Genomic DNA, 25508 nt, shown 5'->3' on the forward strand with positions numbered 1-25508 from the left:
AGTTTTCAATGGCCCTATTGTTCCCAGTGTTTCCATCACCTGACTGCTTGCACTTGCATGCACAGATGTCAGCCGAAGGCATGAACAGACAGAAAGAAAAATCACCCCACGAGGAAAACGCCTTCCATGTGGTTCGTTTTTGTTTTTGTTTTTTTTTGCATCCGTGTTCCACTCTGATAGTATTTTACAAATTCCTTATGACAATCTGTATGTACTCTGTGGAGTATGTGTGCCTATTCTCTCCTCTACCTCTGCTCTTGTCTCCTCTCCTCTCCTCTTGTCTTCTCTCCTCTCCTCTCCCCTCCTCTCTCCTCCACCTGTCCTCTCCCTTCTCTCCCTCTACCCAGCCGGCCATCAGCAGGAGGGTCCCCCTACATGAGCCTGGTCCTGCTCAAGGACCTGTTTCTTCCTGTTAAAGGGGAGTTTTTCCTTGCCACTGTTGCTTGTCTGGGGTTAGGCCCTGGGATTCTGTAAAGCACCTAGAAACAATTTTGATTGTAAAAGACGCTATATAAATAAAAATTGATTGATTGATCTCTCCCCCCCTCCCCCAACACCCCATCAGCTTCTCTTAAAGCCTGACACCCCCCCCCCCCCCAACCCCTTCAGCACATACTGTATATATGTTTGGCAGTTGCCCCCCCTCCACAAATATTAAACTGATCATTAAATATCACAGAACCCCCATTCCCAAAAGCTTACTTTGACCACTTAGAAATGCCTGATATTGTTGTGCATCTTTTTAGATCTGGGACACTTTCAAATGTAGATTTGTAAATATTTATGCCATTTGATGAAATGGTGCAGGAGAGCAGAGTGAAAACCGTAGTGAAGGAGCACCTGTTGGCTCTGTGTGAGTCTGAAGCTGCTGATAAGAAGCTCAGAACTCGCTTGTGTTCCACAGTTCCACAGAAATCAAAGCGAAAACATATGATCGTGAATGGGTCTCTGGTAGACTCCAACTAAAACAAAGGTTACAGCCAGCCCATCTATATTTCTGCAGTAGACTTGCAGCTAAAATGGTCACATGCTGGTTTGGTGAATATGGGAAGTTTTGAAAAATGTGAACAAAGATGTTCTACATGATAATAAACAGCACTTTATGACAAAGTGTTACAGCTTTGTTATAAAATGTAGAAAAATGAGAGAAAAGACAGACGGCCGTCTTGCAGTTAGCTACAAAACCACTTTATTTAAAAAGTAGATTATGTTATCTACAGTTAAATGATACGTCCCAAATTTTAATACATTAAATAACTTTAAACTTTTTTTTCCAGGTTTAGATAAATAGATCTATTTTCCTTTTTTTGAGCCATCTAAATAATCAAATCACTTAGCGATACAAACTGTGTGAGATGTGTCTGGATGTGCTTGTTGTAACTAACAGTAGAGAAAAGAGAGGAGTCTTCTCCTGTGATTTTTGACAGAAAAATAATGCAAAACTAGCCTCTTTATGTACAAGGTGACTACAGTAGCTGTGGGCTATGCAACAGAAACTGAAGTAGTACTTTTATAAACAGGTGAATTAAGGCATTTTAAAGGACACATAAAATCTGAATTTGTTATGGTTTTCATTTGATAATGTGCAGACATGTTCCAATAAATGCCTCATTTTTCAAGTATGGCACACATTGTTTGACCTGAACCCCTTCACAATGCTTGGGTCAATCAAATGACAAGGAAAACTCTTCACGTACTCAGTCCTTTTTCTTTTCCTCTTTTACATATATACAGCCAGAGACCATACACTAATCATTATTACATTCAAATGAATCTCATCACATCACAAAGAGCGCCCTGCCTGCGCTGCCTCGTTTTCAGTCTGTTTCAGACACATTCAGTAGTATTCATTCAAGCCTGTGTGTACAGTATTACAGTATGTTTAAGAGCTGACTCAACGTCCGCATACAGTTATTGGTGTTTGGTTTGTGTTCGCACGAATACCACACAGAGTTTTTCGGGCTACAGTTAAAAGGGTGATGTATGTGAAACTATCATCATTTATCACACTGGAATGTGTGTGAAACTCCACCAGCATGGTACCAGACAAGAGTTACAACATAACACCAGGAAATAGATGCCAACATTTCGAAAAAGGGCTGATAACAGTTGGAGGGCAAAGGTCAATGTACCCTGCCACTGTGAGGTGCATGTGCCATGGTCCTGCCACACACACACACACCACACACACACACACACACACGCACACATACACACAGAGTTGGAATGCTTTGTAAAATTTAAATAGAAACAGCATGTGATCATTTGCAAAACACTCAAAGTCCATATTATATTGAGGATAATGCACATCAGCCATATTTAATCCTGCACTGGATACGCCACAAAACAGGAAATAATTTACAAAAGCGATCCAAAAACAGCACTACAGGACCTTCTTTGAGTTCATTTGAGAGGTACAAAGTGATAAAACTGACCTGTGACAAGTGAAACTTTAAAATTCTTTTCTGGCAAACATGGATGAAACATTCCTAAAGAGAAAGGGACCATCTGGCTTTTATCAGTGCACATTTCATGCTCAGCACTATACGGGAATACATCAGTGCATATAGCATTATGGGTAAGCCACACTATTATAATACTCAATGATAAATGCAGGGTTTTATGCTGAAACGAAGACAGCGCGTTTAAGGAAAAGAACGTTCTTATTAGCGAAAGAGAAGAAAAGCCTCTCCGGGAGACAGTTTAAAATCCTTGCTTCGCGTACTGACAGTGTGTGGGGTAGTATGAGGTATTAAAGATGACAAATGAGCATTATAGAGCAAACCCAAAAGCAAATCTGACATTTCAGTGTCAATGTCTGATATGTGGTCTGTGTGCTACTTTCAACGCAACAATGGATCTGAATGAGTTTCGATGGCCGATTTTCTTCTATTTCAATAGCATCCCAAATATTGCTTGTTACCTGCTTAGTGTAAAGGCAGTGTGTAATGCAGAATAGCAATATACACAATACAAATGCTGAAGGTGCTGTCCACACACACACATAGAGGCAAGCACATCCCCAAAATCTCATATCCCTCCAACACTAACACACACACACACACACACAGACTTGTTCTGTCGTTCTATTCTTAAGGCATGTGGACAAGTGGAACTTCCTTGTAGTAATGCACTGCGTTCACATGACTAAAAAAAATCCCAAAACAAAATGAAACGGTGTCTGGAATGTAAACCAGGAAACAGATCTGGTGCAAAAGGTAATTGCAACTTGCTGTTTTCCCTCTGAATACCAGACAGGTCAGGTGACACAATCACGCCGCATCAGGTATCAATGGATCTGTGACCCACTGACGGTGACATGAGGAGTTTCTGTGTCCTGGAGCAGAAATGATACAACCCAAATTCTTTAGATGCGTCATACTGTGTGACTGACAGTGTGATTCACTTTTGAATCTATCACAAGCGCAAAAAAAAGACTACATCTACAATCTTATGTGGAAAACATTTGCAAAATATATATTCATATATAAAAGACCATCTATGTGTGCCTACATTTTTCTTTCTTTTTGTCATAGTATAATTAATAATTAAGATACCGCTTGTGAATCTCATGAGGTCTTGTCAAAGACTTCTAAATGGAATGTCAGCTAGTCCTCTGGCCTTGAGCTGCTATGGAGCGTCTGCTATTTCAGGACAGTAGAGGTTGAGGAGCTTTAAGCTGGTTGAGTCGGTCCCATCTCATGATGCAGGGCGTCTTTTGCATAGCCTTTAGGACTCCCACTCATTCTTTGAAGCTGCAGAAAGCCCGCTCTGAAGGCACAGCACACTGGGGTCATTCAGATTCAGCTAGAGCTGGAATGTAGTGGTTCATTCCTGAGCCTTTCTGATGCCAACATCAGCAGCAGTCTCTAGACCCCACAGCGCCAGAGAATCCTTTGCGGCTTCAGTAAGAACACAGGAATGAATAATAAAAAAGAGAGGGAAACAAGGACAGAAGTCTTGCTGTAATCATCCTGTTTTGATGAATGTGCAGTGCTGTGATGACAGCCCAGAAATACAGGGAGGTGAGGACTCTAGATGGAAGAGATGGAAACCCTTTCAACAGCCCTGTTTTTGGACAACATGCCAGTCCATGAAGAGGCAGTCCTGAAGACATGGGCTGGAGCTCTGAGGCTTCTGTGGTGTCTCAGATCACCTGAGCGGTGGGGCCTGAATGCTGTCCCTCCTCCTACTCATAGCTCTGTGACATGGAGGGGGTAGCTGGAAGGCAGATGAGCAGGGACCTGTGGCTGAAGGCGATGAATGTGGCAGCCGTGGCAGAGCAGGTGACCATTCAGTGGATAACAGCGGTGTCCCTCTTCATCATTTAACTGGAGGCCACAGTCCTGACAGAACAACAGACCGAAGGATGAACACACACCGTTAAACACAGAACAACCGACTCCAAATTAATGTGGATGTGGAATCCACTAATACTGAATAGTTTAGCTTTTTGTAGAAGCAAACCTGTTGTGTTAAAGTGTATAATATATATTGTAATGCTAATAACTGAGTCTGGATATATGCTATGATGACAGGTCTTTTGGAGGCTGTTCAGACCTAGATTCGTCTATATTATAATTACGGTAATATATATTGTTTAAGAAACAGTTTTAAAAAGCACAAATATCTATTTTTCCATGTGTCACTGTGTAATGGACCTGTGGGATGATTCATGAGTGAACTTTACCCTTCCCCTGTTCACAAGCTCCCCCCTCTAGTACTCAGCTGAATGATTATCCACTACTTACATAATGACTTGCCCCATTTCGATGAAGTGGGATGTCACTAATTTAAAGAAATGAGCCCCGCTGTGCTCTTCAGAACAGCTAAATTTAGAATGCAGGAGATGGACTGCAGAGTGATAGCAAGGTTGCACAAAATGTTAATGTCAGGGTGTTCCTGGCAGACGCGGAACTGGAGCAACAAGCCCCCCAGCAGAGTGAAGAGCTCAACAATGGAATATATGCTATGTTAATGAGTTACAATGTTGCAGTAAGCCTGTGCTTACTGTGTTTTTATTGTCTCTTATTTTATTGTCATTCATTCCACACAACAGGAGTGATTTTACACTTATTGCCTTAAGAAGTTTTAGGGTTGAGGGATTGAGGACGTATGTAAAAGTGATTTAATAGAGGAATAAGTCATAGTCACCCTGTGTGTGTGTGTGTGTGTGTGTGTGCGTTTGTGTGTGTGTGTGTGTGTATGCGCGCACACATGGTAATGTAGGCCTCACCTCACAGTGGTAACACTCTACATGGTAGTCCTTGTCCATAGAAACGACCCGGATGGTCTCCTCAGAGCCCTGGTGGACAAACATACTGTGTGAACAGTCCAACGTCTTATTAATTAATAATCAGCAGCTCTTGGGTTAGAACCAATTCATCTGCACAAACTAAAGCCCAGGAGGCACAGAACATAGAGGACTCTGATTCCATTAAAAATAAATCCTTTTTTGTGGAGTCATAAGTGCTAACCATTGTAGAATTGTATAAATACAACGATTTCAGAAAAAGGGAAATAAACAGTTAAAAGTTATAAATGGTAAGGTAAACCCACTGGTTTAGAGAGGTATAGAGATGTCTAATTTTGCTGGAATATTAATTTATTAGCTGTGTAAAATAAAGAGCAAATAGTGTAGCTAGTGGCAAATATCTAACACAAAATAAACCAACTACAGATATCAGGAAAAAGTAGGCTTGAATTTTGTGTAGATGCAAACAGATTCTCCAGAGAATAGAATTCAAGACATTGGTAAGTGCTCCTGCTTTTTCCCTTGTGTGTGAGTTTATCCATGAGCTCAATCACCGAATGAGCCCGTCCTAAAAATGCAGTATGAGGCCGTAGCATGTTTGCAGACACAAATCGTTGTTGTGCTACATGATGTACCTTCACACAGATCCACAGTAACGACTGAAACTGAGGTAGCAAACATGTCAGACCAGTAGTTTGCGATGTGAGTTTGTAGTTAAGCAACAGTGTTGCGAGACACGTCTGCACGCTGACGCTAATTCTGATTGGCCTACGACAGAATGATAACCATTGATTTTCATTGTTATGCTGATGACACTCAGTTTTATTTATCCATGAAACCAGAGGAGACAGAGAAGTTAGTGAAGCTTCAGACCTGTCTTAAAGACATAAAGTCCTGGATGTCTTCAAATTTCCTCCTCCTTAACTCAGGAAAAACTGAGGTCATGGTGTTTGGTCCTGAACCTCTCAGGGATAGATTAGATCACATGATCACTCTAGATGGTATCTCATTAACATCTAGTCTCTCTGTGAGGAATCTAGGAGTAACCTTTGACCAGAATCTCTCCTTCCACTCACACATTAAAACAGTCTCTAGAAGTGCCTTTTTTCACTTGAGAAACATCACAAAGATCAGGAAACTACTGATGCGGCATGATGCTGAAAAGTTAGTCCCTGCATTTGTTACTTTTAGGCTGGACTATTGTAATTCTTTATTAGCAGGGTGTCCAAACAACTCTTTAAGAAGCCTCCAGCTGATCCAAAATGCTGCAGCCAGAGTTCCGACAGGTATTGACAAAAGAGATCACATGACTCCTGTAATGGCGTCTCTTCATTGGCTGCCCGTTAAATTTAGAATAATTTTTAAAACCCTTCTTCTGACCTACAAGGTCCTCAGAGGCCGAGCTCCATCCTACCTGGAGGAGCTAGTGATACCTTACCAGCCCAATAGACCGCTCCGCTCTCAGAATGCTGGTCTACTTGTGGTTCCCAGAGTTCGTAGGAGTAGTATGGGGGGCCGAGCATTTAGCTACCAGGCCCCCCTGCTGTGGAACCAGCTCCCTGTCCAGGGACGGGAGGCTGACTCCATCGCTACTTTTAAGATTAGGCTTAAAACCTACCTCTTTGAAAAAGCTTATTGTTACTAATTCTGTAGTTCCAGTTACTATCATAGACAGACAAATTATCATACTTAGGGGGTCGTCTAATCATTAGGTTAACATCTTAGCTATGCTGTTATAGGCCAAGGCTGCCGGGGTCCGGAAACATGATCACCTGACAGGCCTCTGTCACCCCACTGGGTCATGGTTTCCTCTCCTCTTCTCTCCTTTCCTCCTCCTCATCAAGCAGACTACTTATGCTGATTCTTGTGTAGTTTTTCTGCTTCTCCCCCCCCCCTTCTGTATTAATTTACAGGTATTGCCACCTTCGGAGCTGCATGACGACCTCCGGCCCCGCTGACCCGCTGTATAAATAGTGTATTTTTGTATGTGTTTCTGTGCTCTGTGCCCGTCCTCTCGTCTCGTCTCGTCTCGTCTCGTCTCCCTGTCCTCTCCTCTCCTCCTCTCCTCTCCTCTCCTCTCCTCCTCTCCTCTCCTCTCCTCTCCTCTCCTCTCCTCTCCTCTCCTCTCCTCTCCTCTCTCTCTCCTCTCCTCTCCTCTGCTCTGCTCTGCTCTCCTCTCCTCTCTCTCTACACACCCGGCCATCAGCAAGAGGGTCCCCCTACATGAGTCTGGTCCTGCTCAAGGTTTCTTCCTGATAAAGTTTCCTTGCCACTGTTGCTTGTCTGGGGTTAGGCCCTGGGATTCTGGAAAGCGCCTTGAAACAATTTTGACTGTAAAAGACGCTATATAAATAAAAATTGATTGATTGATTGATTGATTGATTGATGTGGTCCTTGGCGAGTAAAACCAATGTGTCTCCGCTGGTCAGAATATTAATATTCACATTTTGTTGGAGGAGTGACCACAAATCTAGCACAATTACGGCAAGTTTCTAGAGACGATATGGGGAGTTTCCACTGCAAAAATAGCCACGCAAAACTGCCTTCTTCACTTTCTCGCTCTTGGGCTACCTCCACGCAGAGATTCCATCACTGTAAACAACTTGTTATCCTCTCTGATAAATGCTTGTTTTGTACTTTTGACTCTTGTATCATCAGAGACTTAAAAAAAAAGAAGGCATATTTTGTTTTACTACAGCAGGAGTCAAAATCTCAATACTTTGCGATGCACAATATCCAACCTATAGCAAGACTGAAAATATACAATTTATGTATGCATGCAGAAATTAACTGCAGCACACAAAATCAACTTTTAAAGCAAAACTAACATCTGTTCAGCTCATCAAATGTTGCTGTTTCACAGTAACAAAGCAATCACAAAATATAAGTGAAGGATGGAGTTAGCACTGGTGGCTAACTAGGCAGCTCACAGAAAATAAAAATATTACTTTCATTACTTTACCTTACTTAAATATTCCTGTGTTCAAAGTGAGTTCTTCTTGAATGAAATATGTGCATTCAAACGGCTTTTGCCAAAGAGAGGAAGAAAAGTAACATAGGTCAAGCGACGGATAGGGCAAGAAAGTGCAGTATGTTACCCACATATTGGGAGGATGGTTGTCATAGTTACAGTGTCTACTGCCACCCCAATAAAATAGATATTGTGACAATAAAATAGATAGAAAATAGATAGAAAACTTAGTTGTCTGCCCTTCTGGCCCTTGGCAACAACTCCAACTCAAATGCATGAGCCTTTGCTGGGTCGCTGATGGAGGTCAGTCTGACAGATATGTGGGGCCGGCAGTGGAATTGAAATCTTTACCTGTGGGTTAAGCTGGCTACCACAAGTCTGAAACATAAGCAACCCACTGCTGAAGCTGCTGAAGTGAAAAATATATGACCACTGGCCCTGTGACCTCAGTCTCTGCTCCCCCAAGTCTCTATGAGCCCTAAAGGGCGGCCAACATGCCTGCAACTCCTTCAGGATGGACAGGAAAGGCAGTTGGGGCCAGCCTGCACCTGTAGAAGGTGTTGCAGGTGCTACAAATGCCGTAGGTGGCCTAAGTATAGGAAGATTATGCTGAAGCGAGGGAAATCGCTGCCTATACAAGCAGAGGTCCAATTACAAACAAAAACCAACCACTACACTGAGATCCTCACCCAAATTTGGCTCACCGGGTAAATCAAAACCAGTTATAACTAGCTAGAGCACTAACACAACAGTTTAACACAAACTAATCATATCCTATGTACCAACAGAGGTCGACACACAAAACTTATCGGACATGCAACTCATCATCTACTAGCAATGGAGTTAGCTTTAGCTGCAGGCTCAGTGCTTCGCAAAGAAATCCATACTTATGCTCAAAGGGTAATATTTAGTTCTTAAAGCATCTCTGACGGGATGAAATAGAATGGCGCTCCCTGTTTATGAAGGCAAAAACGATGTATTCAAAAACTTTTCACTCCAGTTTGCAGACTCAGGCACTCTGGGCACCATTTTCGTGTAAATGACAAGGTGCAAAAGGATGAAACCTTGCCATTTCTGGCTGTTTTCATTGTGTAAACCGGCCTTAAGTTTCTTGCTTTACTGGATTGTGGTTTACCTGAGCTGGAAGGATAGGTTGGTTACAGGAGGCACACTTGGGAGCAAAAACCCTGTAGAGGAAGTGACAAACCATTTCTCAGTGTGCTACTGATATATCTGGCTCAAAATCATTCATCGTTTGTAATCAGACCACAAATACCACAGAAAGATACAGGCTTAAATACAAACTATTCCCATATAGCAATCAAAATAGTCACATAGGCATATAAATTATTTATCGCATTATCAGATTTATGCAATAAACAGCCCTCCACATGCAACATTTAACAGCGTGCCAAGCAGAGCCATATTCCTTACGTGTGGTAGTCTTTGACACAATAAATGTTGTTGTCGACATCTACAGTGAAAGGCACTCCGTCTAAACCCTCTTTACACACCACACAGCGGAAACAGCCAGGATGGTAAGATCTGCCGAGTGCCTGGAGGATCTAGATGCACGCACAAACACACACACGGATATACACAAAAACATACACAGACACACACAAACAATGACACTTAAGAGTGAGGCTCTGGAGTCATGCAGTCATGTTAAAACACAAGAAATTTTTCAGTCCTTACCATCTCCATGATGAGGTGGCCACACACAAAACACTTGTCAGCTGTTTGCTGGAAACCAGAATACTGTATAGAGAAGACAAGGCAATTATTATCTTCACATTATGAAAGATTTGTTGGTGGAATGTCACTGACCATGAGGTAGCATCATGCTGATACTTGCTTCAGATGAAGACCCACCTTTAGAGGGTGCTGTTCAACTCTTTATGCTGAGATGTGAATCGTCCCAAATAGTCTTACAATTTATGCCAGTGATTTGTGTGTTATGTTATATTTAAAAAATATATTTTACTGTGAAGGATATGTTCTGAAGTAATACCTAATCATATAAACCAATTTAAAACTTGTCAACAAAAACTCCTGAACATTCTCACTGGACTGACTGGGTGGCACTTTTCCCTTGAACCCTGAATTCCCTTGACCTAATAATTCAAGGGACTGGAAACTTATCTCCTAGGTGCAGGTGGGTGGTAGCAACTGGTAAACTTCCCTTCTTCCCCCAACTTCTCCACTACAGACCAGTCACCTATCATCACTCCCCCCATAGCCGAGAAACCACGAGGTGAGAGGACAGAGCAATCAAGCTGCAGGAATCAGAAAATGAGCACCATCCCATCATCTGACTTCCCAAAAGATCAACTAGGTCAACTCTTAGAGGAAGTATACTTTCAGAATGATAGAGTGGTGTGTTGTGAATTTTTTCACATTATGAAAGCATTTCAGAATTTTTGTTGAGTTATTTGGAGTCACTTCTGTCACATTTTGTAACCAAACACACAAAAAAGTCATCATCCTGAAAACTAGATTGAAAAAGGCAATGATGAAATTGAGACACCCTCAATGCCTCACTAACCTGATGCTGCTAACCTGAAGCAGATGGTCCAAGAGCTGTCATCTGGCTGCTCCTAATTTTTAAGTGCTGGGTAGCAGCATGTGGGATAATTGAGCTCCTTGGGGAAATTGTGGAAAATTACTGTGAACTGGAGGGTGGTGATAAACTCCCAATGGTAGCGTCAAAGTCTGTGTCTTTTCAATGGTTATAGAATGTTGCCTGAGATCCTAACCACAACTTCTCTACTCTGCCATCTCACCATTTGATGCAGAAAAACTGTCATTGCCCCATTAAAAATCAAAACACACAAACATGGGTGACTCACCAGGAAATCCTCCTCACAGTAGACCTTCCCGTTGACATTGTAGAATGCTTTCCCTCGCAACCTCCGCCCTGAAAAGAAAGACAGTCAAGTGTAATTCATATACGGTACTCAAATATAGATAAAGTATATAAATTGTACAGGGACAAATCAAATCAATCTTTATTTATATAGTGCCTTTTACAACCAAAATTGTTTCAAGGTGCTTTCCAGAATCCCAGGGCCTAACCCCAGACAAGCAACAGTGGCAAGGAAAAACTCCCCTTTAAGAAAGGGGAAGAAGAAACCTTGAGCAGGACCAGGCTCATGTCGGGGGACCCTCCTGCTGCTGGCTGGCTGGGTAGAGAGAGAGGAGAGGGGGGAGGACAGGTAGATGATAGAATGGAGAGGAGAGGAGAGGAGAGGAGAGGAGAGGAGAGGAGAGGAGAGGAGAGGAGAGGAGAGGAGAGGAGAGGAGAGGAGAGGAGAGGAGAGGAGAGGAGAGGAGAGGAGAGGAGAGGAGAGGAGAGGAGAGGAGAGGCACAGAGCACAGAGCACAGAGCACAGAGCACAGAGCACAGAGCACAGAGAACAGAGAACACATACAAAAATACACTATTTATGCAAGCCGCCGGCCGAGTGGGTCCGCGGGGCCGGAGGTCATCACGCAGCTCCGAAAGCGGCGATACCTGTAAATGAATACAGAAGGGGGGGAGCAGAAAAACTACACAAGAATCAGCATAACTAGTCTACTTGATGAGGAGGGGAGGGGAGGGGAGGGGAGGGGAGGGGAGGGGAGGGGAGGGGAGGGGAGGGGAGGGGAGAGGAGAGGAGAGGAGAGGAGGAGGAGAGGAGAGGAGGAGAGGAGAGGAGAGGAGAGGAGAGGAGAGGAGAGGAGAGGAGAGGAGAGAGAGGAGAGGAGAGGAGAGGAGAGGCCTATAACAGCATAGCTAAGATGTTAACCTAATGATTAGACAACCCCCTAAGTATGATAGTTTGTCTGTCTATGATAGTGACTGGAACTGCAGAATTAGTAACAATAAGCTAACACAGGCATGTGTAAATCTCTCCATATGCACTCATTCTTAGAACATGAATGGGACAAGGCCCCTACAGTTAGTTTCAGCATAAATATGCAATTTACATTAAACTTGGTGGCGTTCGGGATTCTGGAGGGACATTGATCTTTGATGTTCCAATCCAAGGCAAAGATCAAAACAAAGGGGTGTTGATCATAGAGCAACCTGAACTGAAAATAGCGCATCGAGGCAGGATTTTCTAACGCAAGTTGACCCGCCTCTGCTCACAATTTGGGCATTTTCACATTGCCAGCAGTAGCGGGTCTGACCTGCTGGGAGGGGCATGGGTCTTTTGTCCTCCCTCTCATGCATCATTGCGTCAACATCATCATCATAACACCTTTACGTGGACCGAACACTGCGAAGTAAACAGTGGACAGCGTGAACATCAGAGATGGTCAGCGTTGTTGTTTTGTACATTACAAATTTGTCCCTTTTGCAAAATGCACAAGCTCATCCCCAAATGAACAATATCAGAGTGATAATTTAGCAAAGGCAGACGGAATTTGTGTCTAATCTTGAAAGATTGGAACGGACAACCTCTGTTGAATTTATTGCTCCAGTAATTAGGCTCCTAATCAAAAGGAGTAATTCCCGAACAATTTGTCTAAATAATTTTCTTTGAAAAAAAAAATTGATGTCTGCAAGTAACGTGTTTGTGAGTCTAAGATTCCTGACAATTGTGAAGGTCATGGAGGTACCAGTGGTGTGCCTAGCTGAGAGCTGGAGCCATTGAGGAGTTTTAGCCAGTGCTGAGTGCATCCCAGGCTGGTAGTATCACCAGAAATAACTGTGTAAAGCACAGAGCCTGAAATTCTGCTGCTGAATCTTATCTTCTGCCATGATCAATAAAAAGTGGTGGCTTCACTCTAAACAAGCTGTAAACCATAATTTTCGGACTATAAACTGCTGTTTTCACACACACAAACCCTGGGGCCGATACAATGGTGTAGCTAATTCATAGATTTTTACCGACTAACAGCCACCGTGGACAGTTTCTAGCAGTAAAGGCAAAAGTGACGCAGTCATGTGGGGAAAGATGATGTGCCAAAGAAGACACTAGTTTTGACTTTGATCTGTCATTCTGCGCATCATACACACACACTCATGGAAAACACACAAAGAAATGCATATGATGCAGCTTTTAGGTTAAGGCAATCTATCTGGTCATCAAAGAAGGAAATAGAACCACTGCATGTAAGGTGGACCATTGTGGTGTCTCAGGTTCATGAGACACCAGTATATAGTGTATATAGTATAGTGTATAGTAGTATAGTCTATATAGTATATAGTATAGTATGTATATATACCACATATGCTATAAATACTATGTAAGTCACAGTATATAGGGAAATAAGAAACTTGATGTGCTGAACAACCTCCATTAAAGGAAACAACTAAGATCTCTCACTATTGTGAACCTTTATTCTCTAATCTGAATCATAGTCCATAATCTGCTGACTAAATCAGCATTCTTTTCCCCGGGGCTAACATTGAATGCAAGACAAGCAATAAACTGTTTTAGACAACCTTATTGAAGGTATACATTCTGTGAGTTATTATGGAGACATACTGCATCTGAAGTCAGTTTTTTTAGAGTCAGAAATTTTGAAGATTTGAATGTACTGGCAAATTTCCCTATGGAAAACTGGTATGATGTCCCACTGCTTGGATACCTGTTGTCCTGTGCCCATTTTACCTACGAAGCCTGAAGTAGAAACACTATTCCAATTGATTGCACCACTTTGAAAACACACCATTATTGTCTCAGTAGCAACCAAGCTCCATAAACAAGTCTGCAGAAAGACAGTTAGCATGAACACAGTGCAGCTATTCATTTGCCGCCTGGTCAAAAACACAGAAAAAACTCAAGACACATCACACACATTTTACTGACGCCTGTGATCTTCTTCCTCCTGAAGACAACCTGTCTGCCTTATCTTATGGGAACCACAACAGCAGCCCAATGTGGAGCAGATGGCTGGTTGAACAGAAAACTGTATCTCTGCTTAAATACTCTAAACACTGTTCCCAATGGGCCTCTATTCACAACGCACACATAATCAATACAGCAAGCTGCTTTCTGAGTTTCCCCCATAATCTCCCTTTGTCCTGTCAGCTGAGACAGTGCAAGCATAGATCCCCAGAGGGAGGATGTCCCTCACTTTGGTACATAATTGACAAAAACCTCATTACAAGCTTGCATTCATTAACATATAAAACATAACTGTTGCTGATAATATCAAAATAACTGTTTGCCGCTCAGTCAAAAAAAAAAAAGCCAGCTTCAGCATAGTGAATTCCAGCTCCAAATGTAAATGGTGAATTCTTCAGACACTCCTCATTCATTAGAATCCAAGTCTGAATCAATTAAAAAAGGGAATTCTGCACAGGCTGGCTTCTACAGCCCCCTGCCATGCAACCGTTAGAGCTCACCCATTCAGATTATTTAACAGCAGCGGTGTCTGACAGAGTGATGACTTCCCCCCTGGCAGATGAAGTGCGTGGATCTTATAAATCTGATGGATTAGTCAGATTTAATTGTCGCCCCCGGCCATTATTGATTTTATTGGTGTCCTTGCATGGAAATCCTCCCCACCCTTTCTGGCCTTATTTAAGTACTGAAATTTATGCTGTTGCTGCATTCAACACACCAGTGCAATGTCACAACGTGGAGACATGGCAATACATTAACACCCACGTAAATGGCGAGAGCAGCGGAGGAATGTTGTCCACACAATAGGTGAGACTTTTAAGGCCAAGCAGCAATTAGCATTTTGGTACTGGGAGGCAAAAGGGGAAAGAAGCAGGTTTCATTAATAGATGCTATCTTGTAGTCCAAGGTGTTAGAGGGACTGGAGTTACAGAACAGTGAGATTATAGTGAAGATTGCAGTAGTGGTGGGAGCTCTGGTGTGTTGCTCTGTGCTTATCTGTGGCCTCTGCTCTGGGGTTTGGGGTCTGGATGCTGAACATAAAAGGCCTCAGCACTGATGACTGAGTGGAGTGCTGCTAGGGGAGTGGGCCGACTGAGCAAACGGGGACATTCTTTCTGCCTGAGGTCACTAGCTGGTCCCATTCAACCCCCCACACCTCTCCAACACCCACTCCCTGCCCACTTCCCTCTTCAAAAGAGGGGGAGGGATTCATCCCTTTCCTCTCGTTTTTTGTCATCAGAGTCTGAACGTCCCCACAGAACTATAAGTGACACACAAGGTATACCTACAGGTTTCAAGGAGACTACATCATACCTAGACTTTTTTCATATTTGTTGTAAAGTTATATTCCGAAAGAAATAATAAATGAGAGTGGTTGTCCTGATCAGGAGGTCTGATCAGATCAGATGTCAGACTACAACCAAATAACAAGGTCATCACATTAAAAACAGAACTGTGTGGTGTCTTGAGTAGAACCTGGGCTAAACCTTCAAATCCTTAAAAAATCCAAAAAGTAATAAATCCTAAGCAAATTTCAATCCAGCTATGTGAAAGAAACAGAATGGTTTAATTCAAAACAAGGATTGGAGCAACATAGAGAAGATTAATCAAAATCTAAAAAGGAAAATCTGTGAAGTGGCTGCCTGGTTAATTAATTAAATAGAATGAAAGATGCATAGTGGTGTTCGCTTGGTCTTACCTGTTTTATTTGAAAGCTGTAGGTTTCAAATATCACATGTTCCTGCTGCTACTTTGCAAATGTTGAATCAGGGTTTTCAATTCTTTAATTTAAAAAGAAAAATAAATCTTTCTTCTGGTATCCAGAAGTTATTGCCTACACTCATTACTTTTGAAACCTTTTGACTAATGTATATATTCCGAAAGTTTTTCAGAGGTGAATACAGGACAGCTTTGCTAGACTAAGGCAATCTTGGAGCCATTAAAGGACATGTATGAGAATAAAACTGTACTGATGTACAGCTACTTTGTGCTAAAATGTTGTGGGAGCACCTCCAACAGTCAGAAAATTAAGTCCACAGAAAAGTAAAATCCTTTTTAATATAAAGGCAACAGTGGATAACTTAAATCATTTAACTACAGCTGTACTGCCAGGTTTGCTTCAACAAATGGCACTGAACAATCCTAATCCTAATTGTGGCAATGTGAGGTCACATACATCCACAAGTTATTCTTTACATTGGATTCATTTTATATTCTTTAGATCTCTTATTGGTATTTGCTGCTGTAATGTTTTATTGCTGTAACATGAATTCTTCTAGTGTGAAATTTCTAAGATTTCTCATATATATCACACCCAATAGTCACGTTGATAACTTAAAAGAGCGATATTAACAACACATTTTAGAGAAAGACAGGTAAAACAACCCTACAGATGTGCTCCTTTTCTATTTAATGCAAATACAAGCAGAACTAAATTAAAATGACAAATGCGGATTGTTCGGTTTGTTCCATGCTTTATGATTCTAATTTAAGATTTCCAGCCTTTCTCAAAACTATTATTCGCCGCTGAAATTCACGGAATGTATTTGTGTCATGATCAAAAGCAGAGTGGACAAAGTAATGGGAATGCAGCACAGAGACGAGTGTCCAGGAGCACACTGACACTGAAACAGAATGATACTGTCGCATTAACGGTTCCACAAGCAGACAACTCATTACAAGACACACATTACAGATCAACAGCAAATGTCATAAATTATTTTCACATGGACTATATGACAACCTGTTTGACTGATATGACACAAATTTAAAAAAGCTCTGTAAGATGTCAGTGTGAGCACAAGTCAGTGTACAGTACAAGCGACCAAACCCAATGGATTGAACATTATCACCGCTGCTGTTAGGCAGGAGCAACTACTGTAGCAGAAAGGTTAAAATAACTACTGCAAAATTGAAGCAGGAGCTAAATTTCCATGCCACTGCTTCCTGGGACTCTCTCAGGAAAGGATGAAGCTCATGGCTGATGCTCTGCTTATTCGGTCAGAAGGAGCATGTATATGGTTTTATTAGTTTTATTGTAACCAGGGCAGGTGTGCTTATTTTGAACAAGACCAAAACTCAGCTAAATTTTGGATTTTGTCATTTTAGATAACAAAAACAAAGCTAAATTTACATTTAAAGCAACAGAGGGATCTGAGCAGTGCGTTGCTTTGCAGGCGGCGATTCAGGCAGAAAGAAAATGAGCTGAGCCTGTTGTTATCTGAGGCTCATGCAGTTAAAAGAAAATCTCGGCAAAACAGCAAATGTAACAGTGAAAGAAAAAGGACCATAATAACAAGCACTAGGACAAATGAAGCCTTTATATACACTCAAGAAAGGAATGAAAATCTTTATCAGAGGCCTTAGCAAGTGCAGAAGTAAAAAACCACATGGCTTTAAATTCAACCTGCATTACCAGATACTGGATATTCTCTTAATCCAGAATTACATACTCTGACACGTTTACTGCTGTGCTACCATCTTTGCTGCATCTGCCAGTTTGTGACTCCATCTAGGATTTTCGAGAATGAACCTTTATGTTTCACAAATGTGGTCAATTTTCAAATCTTATTAGAAACCCTTCCATTTAGCACAGCTCTTTAACAACTGAGTTTAAGGCCCTTTCACAGGAATGCATATGCATCTCTGACCAGCCTTTTAATGTGAGCCCATGCCAGGTCTGCTCCTGCTGATAAGGATGTCTGGTACACTTTGTGTTTGACTAAGGTCCTCCATGGAAGGCTATCTGAAGTTAGGGGGTGAGGGGGGGGGTTGCATTCTTGGCCATTCCATGAAAAAGGGTGCAACCATGGGAGAGAGCTAAGTGGAGGGCTCAATTATGCATGGTTACACAAACCCAAAGCTACCATCAAGCAATGTCTCAGCAAAGTCAGCCTCACTGTTGAGCTCCAGACCACAGGAAAAGCCCACTAGAAAGATAAAAAAAACAGAAAGGGGAACAAACAAACAGGGCCACAGGGACATAGCTCTCGATAAATCACTGTTGTGTTATGACATGTGGAGGCACTTTGAAACCAAACTTCTCAAAGACCTTCAAAACACTGCTTATAACAAACCATTCCTGTTCAGTCGAGGTCAAATGAAACAACATGTATCATGCCGTTTATGTCTGCCTGTGAGGCCATCAATGAAGACTTGTGCCAAGGACAAGGAACTGCTTGGTAACCAATCCTAGATGTGATTTCTCTAATAAATGCAACAGTACGGTAATATCTCAGTAGTTTCTCAGAAGCTGTCTGGGTTATGTCTAACAGCAATAGAGTTGCACATAGTGAGTTTATGATTAAATTATCCCTTACTCCAGATGTAATCCAGTCCTTCTCTAAGTGTATTTTTAGTCTCCTGAGGAAATGATATGCATGTCTTACAAACAATCATGTCCCTACTGAAAAGATTTAACATCTATTGAGTTTTAAATAAACCCTAGAAGCAGCACTTAAACCTGAACCAGGTCAGAGGCTATTTTTTACAGCATAGACCACTTCAGTAACTGGACCCTGGACATCTGGCCCCTCTTTCTTTACACACAATAAATGAAAAAGTATGTGTCTTTGGTTACATGTAAATTATAGGCAGTTTTTCCACAGCCGGAGGGAGCAGGGTGGAGGATCAATATCCCTGTATAGCACACGTATGAATGGAAGAAAGATCACTGAAACGCTCCATTCTGACAGAAAACAGAAGAGGAATGATGGAGTCAGATGACACACACATACAGATTCCACACACTATGTAAGAACAGACATATTTACAGGCCAAATTTCTCTAAGGCATTATTGTTACTATTAGTCTCCTGAATTAACAGTTTTTTTTAGTTTCAGATGTTTTGGTCTTTAGCACACTTCCTACGGCCAAAAACTTGTGGTATTAATGATAGCGTGGAGAGAATGAATGATACTGATACTGGCTAACTAGAACTTTACCAGGCCTTTTTGGTGGTTCAGGGGTTTCCTGAGGTGAGGTGAAGACAATATGAGGGATGAAGTTTGTACCATAACTTGTTCTATTTACCAAAAACTGACATACAACTCAAAGAGACAATTCACAAGAAACTTTTAGACTCAGTGGGACTCTTCAATTATCTCCTGTCACATTTTCTTTGTAACTGTCTGACAAGAATGACGCTAACTTCAACCCTGACGTCTATAATATCTTAGCAGAGACAATGTTGAAACCCACACAATCAGACAAACACCAGGTAAAAATAACCATCTGTGTTGGAATCCTGAATTATTAAGAGTCAAAGCAGATACCAAACAAAAACAGTGATAAAGGCCTTTGATTAAGCATCCAATTTTTTTTCAGTTCTTCCATTCCAAAAGCTTTCTACAGGCAAACTGATGAAGCATCTGAAGCTGATGTCTCACTGAACTGTGTTTTACTCACCACAGGAGCAGCAGGTGAAGCAGTTTGTGTGATACAGTTTCCCCATGGCCTGGCAGGCTTGGCTGGCTCCATAAACACCCTTCCCGCATGTGACACAGATACCTGTTTAAGACATATTGGTTGATGTTATTTGGGTAAGAAATACTTGCAGTGGCATGAAACATCAAGCACAGCCCCTGAAATTGCAAGTGATAAAGACAAAAGGTAAAAATTACCAAACACTGAGGCGCTACAAAAGAGGAAGCAGACATGACTGGTGTGCTGCTGTGCTTTCAAACTGAATGTCAAAGATGTGGAATTCTTTAATAACTGCAGAGGATGAAGCTTGAGTTATTGCTACACATTTCATCATAAAAGAATCATTACTTTGGAAAAGCTGATACAAGCAAAAAGAGAGGAAGAAGCATAGTTAGATGGGGAAGTCTACTATTTGAAACTAATACACAAATGGGTGTCAAACCCCCAAAGTGATTTGCATTTAGTTAGGGCTTAAAGGTGCACTATGTGATTTTGCTTGGTTTCAGCATGATTTATTTTCTGTCTCAAATCGTTGGCACCTTCCCTTGATCAGTTATCCGTTTCCTGCCCCTGAATAGACTATGAAAAAGCCTGATCTCTGGAGACAACATGGTCGTAAACATTAAAAAGACAGTAGGGGACAGGCGGCGCACCAAAATGCAACAAACCACGTTCCACAAAATAGTTGGGGGAGAAGATAAAGGTTAGTGCATCTGCTTTTAGAGATATAAATTTTCTCACTAAAGAGTTTGTAGTTCACTCAGCCATCTTAATGCTATTAGCGTATCACAGATCCGCTTTAATCTTCGATGTGCCTTAATGACAGTTACAGAAACATTGGGGGAGGGACGCGCTTGCTCTGTTTGATCTGTATTTACCTTGAATGCCAAAGGAAGTGACGTCATGCAAGATTGCACAGGTGAGATTCAGACTGGCTTAAAAATATCCCTCCTAAAGTCTGCTTTTCAAAATAATTTTGATTCTGATGAGAATTGTGATGACAATAAAGACACTTGAATACGATCTTTAGTATTATTTGTCTACTATAATTGCTTTTGTAAACATTTTTTTAAAGACAATGGGGTTTTTTTAACTGGAAATTTAAAAAAAAACACATCATGGAAAAAAATAAGAATCTGGAATTAAGGGTAAAATAAAACACTCTATCAACCTCATAAAACCAATTTTGGTACAAGAGATATTCTAAGTTAGAGTTGAGATCAAATATCCTACCTGTCAGCTTCCTACATCTGCTTTGTCTATGCAGGAAGTCACCCGATATTAGTGTTGAGCACTGAATATGGGGGATCCGTCAATGATCAATGATGTAATGACCAATCCAGGGATGAAACGCAGCAATTCACAGGCACGTGAGTATGATGATACAAACTGCCTGTAAATGAGGGGGGAAACACTGTTTGGACGTAGCAGCAGACTAACAACCCTCATGCACTACAACAACCTTGAATGGGGTCACATTCCTGAGGGAATGCAGGGTCAAATCCTGGGTGGGGTGAGTCCAGGGTCACAGTGGTTACTGGACACAAGATCCAAACAGTGAGCAACCATCCACATCCCCAACAGATACATTAGAACTGATCAGTGGAGATTTTTTTTTAAAAAGTCACAATGAATACAAGCCTTTTAACTAACAAAAAAATCTGAGCTCACCTGTCAATAAAGTCATGATTCAGCAATAACAAATAAACTATGAAAATCTTCACTCATATTGCAGGTTCCAGTGCCAGTCAGTTCTTTTCTCAGTTCCATGGTCATTTAGAAAATTTCAATATGCCCTCAGATGGACCGACTAGGACAAATCAACTCTGTGCACAGTTTTCTGAATCATATTAAATATTTGCAGTACGCAGCTGAGAGATAATCACCACCACAAACCCTGAAGATGAGATATCTGAGTTTGAACTTTCACAACAGGCTCAGAAACTTTTAATGAAGCTGTATTTTCTTCCATTTCCCTTTTCTGCAGGAGGAACGCAAGGCCGCTACTATCATGATTCTATGGCTTTAACACCCGATGGCTAAACTAAACTGGATCATTTATTTATAAAGTTACATTGACTGACCCTCATTATTGTATTCCCCTTGGTTTTAGCTTCACCATTTCAGTGCACTTGCAAGACTGCCTTGTTTTAATTTCCCAACATGGAAATGTGTTTTTTTTAAACATGGCATCTGCTCAACAAACCAATAAATTATAATCCAAAAATACAATAACAACATGAAGACCGGATGTTCTATGGACCATTTTTTTGATCAGTCAAAACAGGATGTTGGATCTCCACTGTGCCCGTTTGATTTCCAGCTGAGATGTTGTCAGAACAGGAGAGGATGTATCTACAATCCAGTTCTCAAACCATGAAATAGATCTTAGAAAACACACATCTATGACGAATTAATTGCAAATATAGAGTTTCTAATGCCAAAAATCTTTATCTGATATCTTGACTAATTTCTCCTCATATAGAGAGTTTTCTCACAATTATGAAATAATGCAGGTTTCTTTTATACTTCTGTTATATGGCAATAAGATAGTTATACATCTCATCATCCATCAGTCTGCACACATAGAGGGAAAGAGCAAATATGCTGATTTTTGTCCTCTAAAAACAGGCATGTGTTGGCATGTCTACTCTGGGCTTGACTACTGCCATTATAATTCTGGGCAGGTGATCAGACTTGACCCCCACCAACCATGTCTGGCCTGCCAGCCAAGATCGTGTGCCAAGTGTCTGGTGTTGCCTGACTCCCCACCGGCTGGTTAATGAAGGGGCTTCATGGGGGTGTCAGGGTGGGGTTTGGTGGTAGAAAGGGGAGGGGGTGAGTCTGAGGAGTGGAGTGGGCCTCCTTCTCTGCTGCTTCAATTGCAGTCTGTATCAGACCAGCTGTTGATTCACAGCTCGTTTACCAAAACAACAAATAGAGGCCACACAAGGGCCGACGCTGGACAGGAGGTTGGCAGAAACCCTTCCCTCCTGTCCTCCCCCTTTGGGCTAACACTGTTGCTACAGAAAGAAAGCAGTCCGTCTCTCTCATTTGTTTCCCCCCCTTTCTCCTCTTATCTCTGGTTGATTTCATCCACTTGCTCTCCATTATCTTTCCTGTGTCTCTCTTCCATCCTGCTCCTCTCACCTGCTTCTCTGGAACAAATCAGCAGCTGTCTCAGCCTCACTCAGAGCAAGTGCAGCAGCTACAAAACAGGCCACTGTTCTGTGACTGCAGCCATTCATCCTGCTGCTGCTGCTGCTGCTGCTACAATGGTAGACAACAACTGATGTTTGGCTGTTTTAAACTGAGCGGAGCTGAACCCTGTAGCATCAACAAAATGCACCATACCTCAGACACAAACCACACTTCAGATACATCATATCTTTGTTCCTGCAGTAAACAAGCGATTTTTCCTCATATCCACGATGAACCAGACCAGGTTGCTTTGAATTACCAAAGGCTGTCTGGCTGAACAGAAGGCTTCATTCAGCTGTGCAGCACTGTGCAAATGTTAGCTCTGCCAAGATAGAAATTAGTATTGTGCTGCAAAGCCACTTTTATCTTCTACAGATGGACAAAGTGGTTATGCAGTATACTGTATGAGTGGCAAAATGATGGCCAAACCGATTAAAAATTGGGAATTTGTTTTTGGAAAATTGGAAGTTTGATTTTAGCATTCACTTTTTTAGTGTAGACATGATCATATTCAGTAAAATCATGTTAAACTATGAAAACAATGATTTCCCAATAACTCACAGAGTCATCGGGGGGGGGGGGGGGGGGGGGGGGGGGGGACAACAGTCATCACCTTACAAAGACTTCTGAGAAGGCAGATCAAAACATGATGTTGTTTATGAGACAATGATACCTAGCAGTATTAAATTACTATTCTAGTGCACACCACTGGTACAAAAATCTAATTTTTAAGTGAATTGGAAGGGACCATACACGTGATGTATCTTGTGTATTTATCAAGAAGGTATTCATTATTTAATATCTTCTTTGACCTACCAAAATATTCCTTTTTCATGTGCATCTCCAACTCCTTTTCCAGCTCAAGTGTGAGCGCCTCGAGCCGTCTCTCTGCCTGGCTCGGTCCACTCTCTCGACAAGGGTTTACCTGGTAAGGTAACTTAAACCTCTGGCTGGAAGCCGTCTTTGAGATCAGCCCGTAAGTAAACGCTGACGGCGTCCCCGCAGCCATGTCCACAGACCGTACCATCTGGCCTGGCTGCTGCTGGGGCTCTGGCACTGCCGGCAGCCCCTGGAGATGAATACGAGTTTGGATCCCATTGCTCTCTCCAAAGTCCTGCAGCAGCGTGTCCTCGTGCAAACTGCTGCCCAGCATCGATGACCTGGGTGAAGGCATCTCCGGGTAGGTACTCATGGACCCCCTAGAGCTTCGTGAACTTCTAGAGCTGTGACTGGAAATGCTGGAGCGTGGACTCACAACACAGTTTGCGGTGGTCCCCGGTCTTGCACTCCCGTCCTGACTGCAGATGCTCGACCGTGGACTAGCCAACGGCACTGTGTGCAGAATTGCTCCTTCTAAGTCATGGGTGACACCAGGTCGTGAATCAGAATAACTTGACCTTGGGCTGGTTGCAAAGGAGTACTGGCTGGCCGTGCTTGACCTGGGGCTGGTGTGCCTCTGATCGTAGCCCATGCTGATGCCACTAGTGCGGTTGCTGCTGGGTTTGCTGCAACAGTCACAGCTGTTAAGGCTGGTTCGAGGACTGGAATGTTTACTTGTATCGCTGGCGGTACTTGCATAGCTAGATCTGGGACTGAGGACACTGTTTCCTTCACAGTGAACTAAACTAGACCTGGGGCTGGTGTACCTTTCCTGACCAGGCACTATAAGACTCGTTCTGGGGCTGCTGAGGCTTGACCTCGGGCTGGCATGCTTGCTCTGTTCCTGAGAGGACAGGGAAGACGCAAGACTGGACCGAGGACTTGCGGCATTGTATCTCCCGTCGTGGCTGCTGGTGATGCAGACGCTGTTGCACCTGTTGCTGGGTAGGGGCACCGGTTTGTTGACGCTGTCGAGGGTAGAGCCGGTGCTGTACCTGTGGCCCTGCACCTCCAGAGAATACCTCCTGTGTCTATCTGAAACGCCTGTGTAGCACGGCAAAGCCACCTCGGATTTGGTGCAGCCCTCCTCGCTGTAAATCGCGTCAGTTTGTGGGGCGCAAAAACCCACGGGTACGTTACGGGTGCAATTGACAGGGCGCACCGGAGCCGCGTTGTACACTTTATTCCCGGACATGAAATTCTCCAGTGTGTGATGCTGCTGGAGAAGCACAGAGGTGCCATTCATTGGCTGACTTTTATGCTCCGCTACAGCAGGAGACGAAAAGTCCAGATCGGGATTAATCACCAAGTCCCTTCTATTGCTGTACATCCCGTCATTGTAAGCGTCATAGAGAGAAAGGTCCTCCATCAGTTTACTTGCCCTTAGTCCGAAATCCTCCTGGTAATGATCCATGTTGCTCTCCCGAGGCAAGAACCAAGTTGATTGTGCTCCGCTCGGCGAGCCAAACTAGCGATCACCGGAGTTCTAATTGCGTTTCACATTTAAATCAAAACAAAACGCAGCGGAACAGCTCATTCACAGCGACCCTTCAACGCACACGGAAAGCTCCAGCATCGTCTCCTGCCTCGCCTCGCCGAAAAACAGTCTTTCTCGCCGTTTCAAGCGACAGAGATACGTTTGTCAACTTCAGTTTTTGTTAAGTTGAAAGGTCCTTACAGTCAATGGCGCGCTGCGCGGAGGAATTTCCCCTTGTTGGTTTTCCCCCTCGCTTCGCTTACATTAACTCGATGCTCCGTTTAACTCTCCTGTAAATTAATATTCGTCGCCTATATTTCCCGCACGCATGCCATCGCTCGATGTATCCACGGGAATCAAACTAAAAGGCCGTTTAAAGAAGGGGACTTGTTTGCGTAAAAAAGGAATGCGGGGATGGAGACGGGATGCGCTGCGCCTCTCTGGAATGTGGTTAATGCT

At 42.6% G+C, this 25508-nt stretch overlaps 1 protein-coding gene across 1 annotated transcript; it reads right to left on the minus strand.

The window, feature by feature from the left end:
- Nucleotides 1-1166: 1166 nt before the first annotated feature.
- wtip (WT1 interacting protein) lies at nt 1167-25497 on the minus strand. The gene is made up of 8 exons (XM_057014922.1): nt 23510-25497; nt 19475-19576; nt 11078-11145; nt 9924-9986; nt 9660-9790; nt 9361-9412; nt 5237-5305; nt 1167-4346 (listed from the first exon to the last, which is right to left on the minus strand). The coding sequence occupies exons 1-8, from the start codon at nt 24984-24986 to the stop codon at nt 4194-4196; spliced, it is 2115 nt and encodes a 704-aa protein (XP_056870902.1). The 5' UTR covers nt 24987-25497; the 3' UTR covers nt 1167-4193.
- Nucleotides 25498-25508: the final 11 nt, after the last annotated feature.

The sequence above is a fragment of the Takifugu flavidus genome, chromosome 2 (genome assembly GCF_003711565.1).
Source record: "Takifugu flavidus isolate HTHZ2018 chromosome 2, ASM371156v2, whole genome shotgun sequence".
NCBI classification, from domain to species: domain Eukaryota; kingdom Metazoa; phylum Chordata; class Actinopteri; order Tetraodontiformes; family Tetraodontidae; genus Takifugu; species Takifugu flavidus.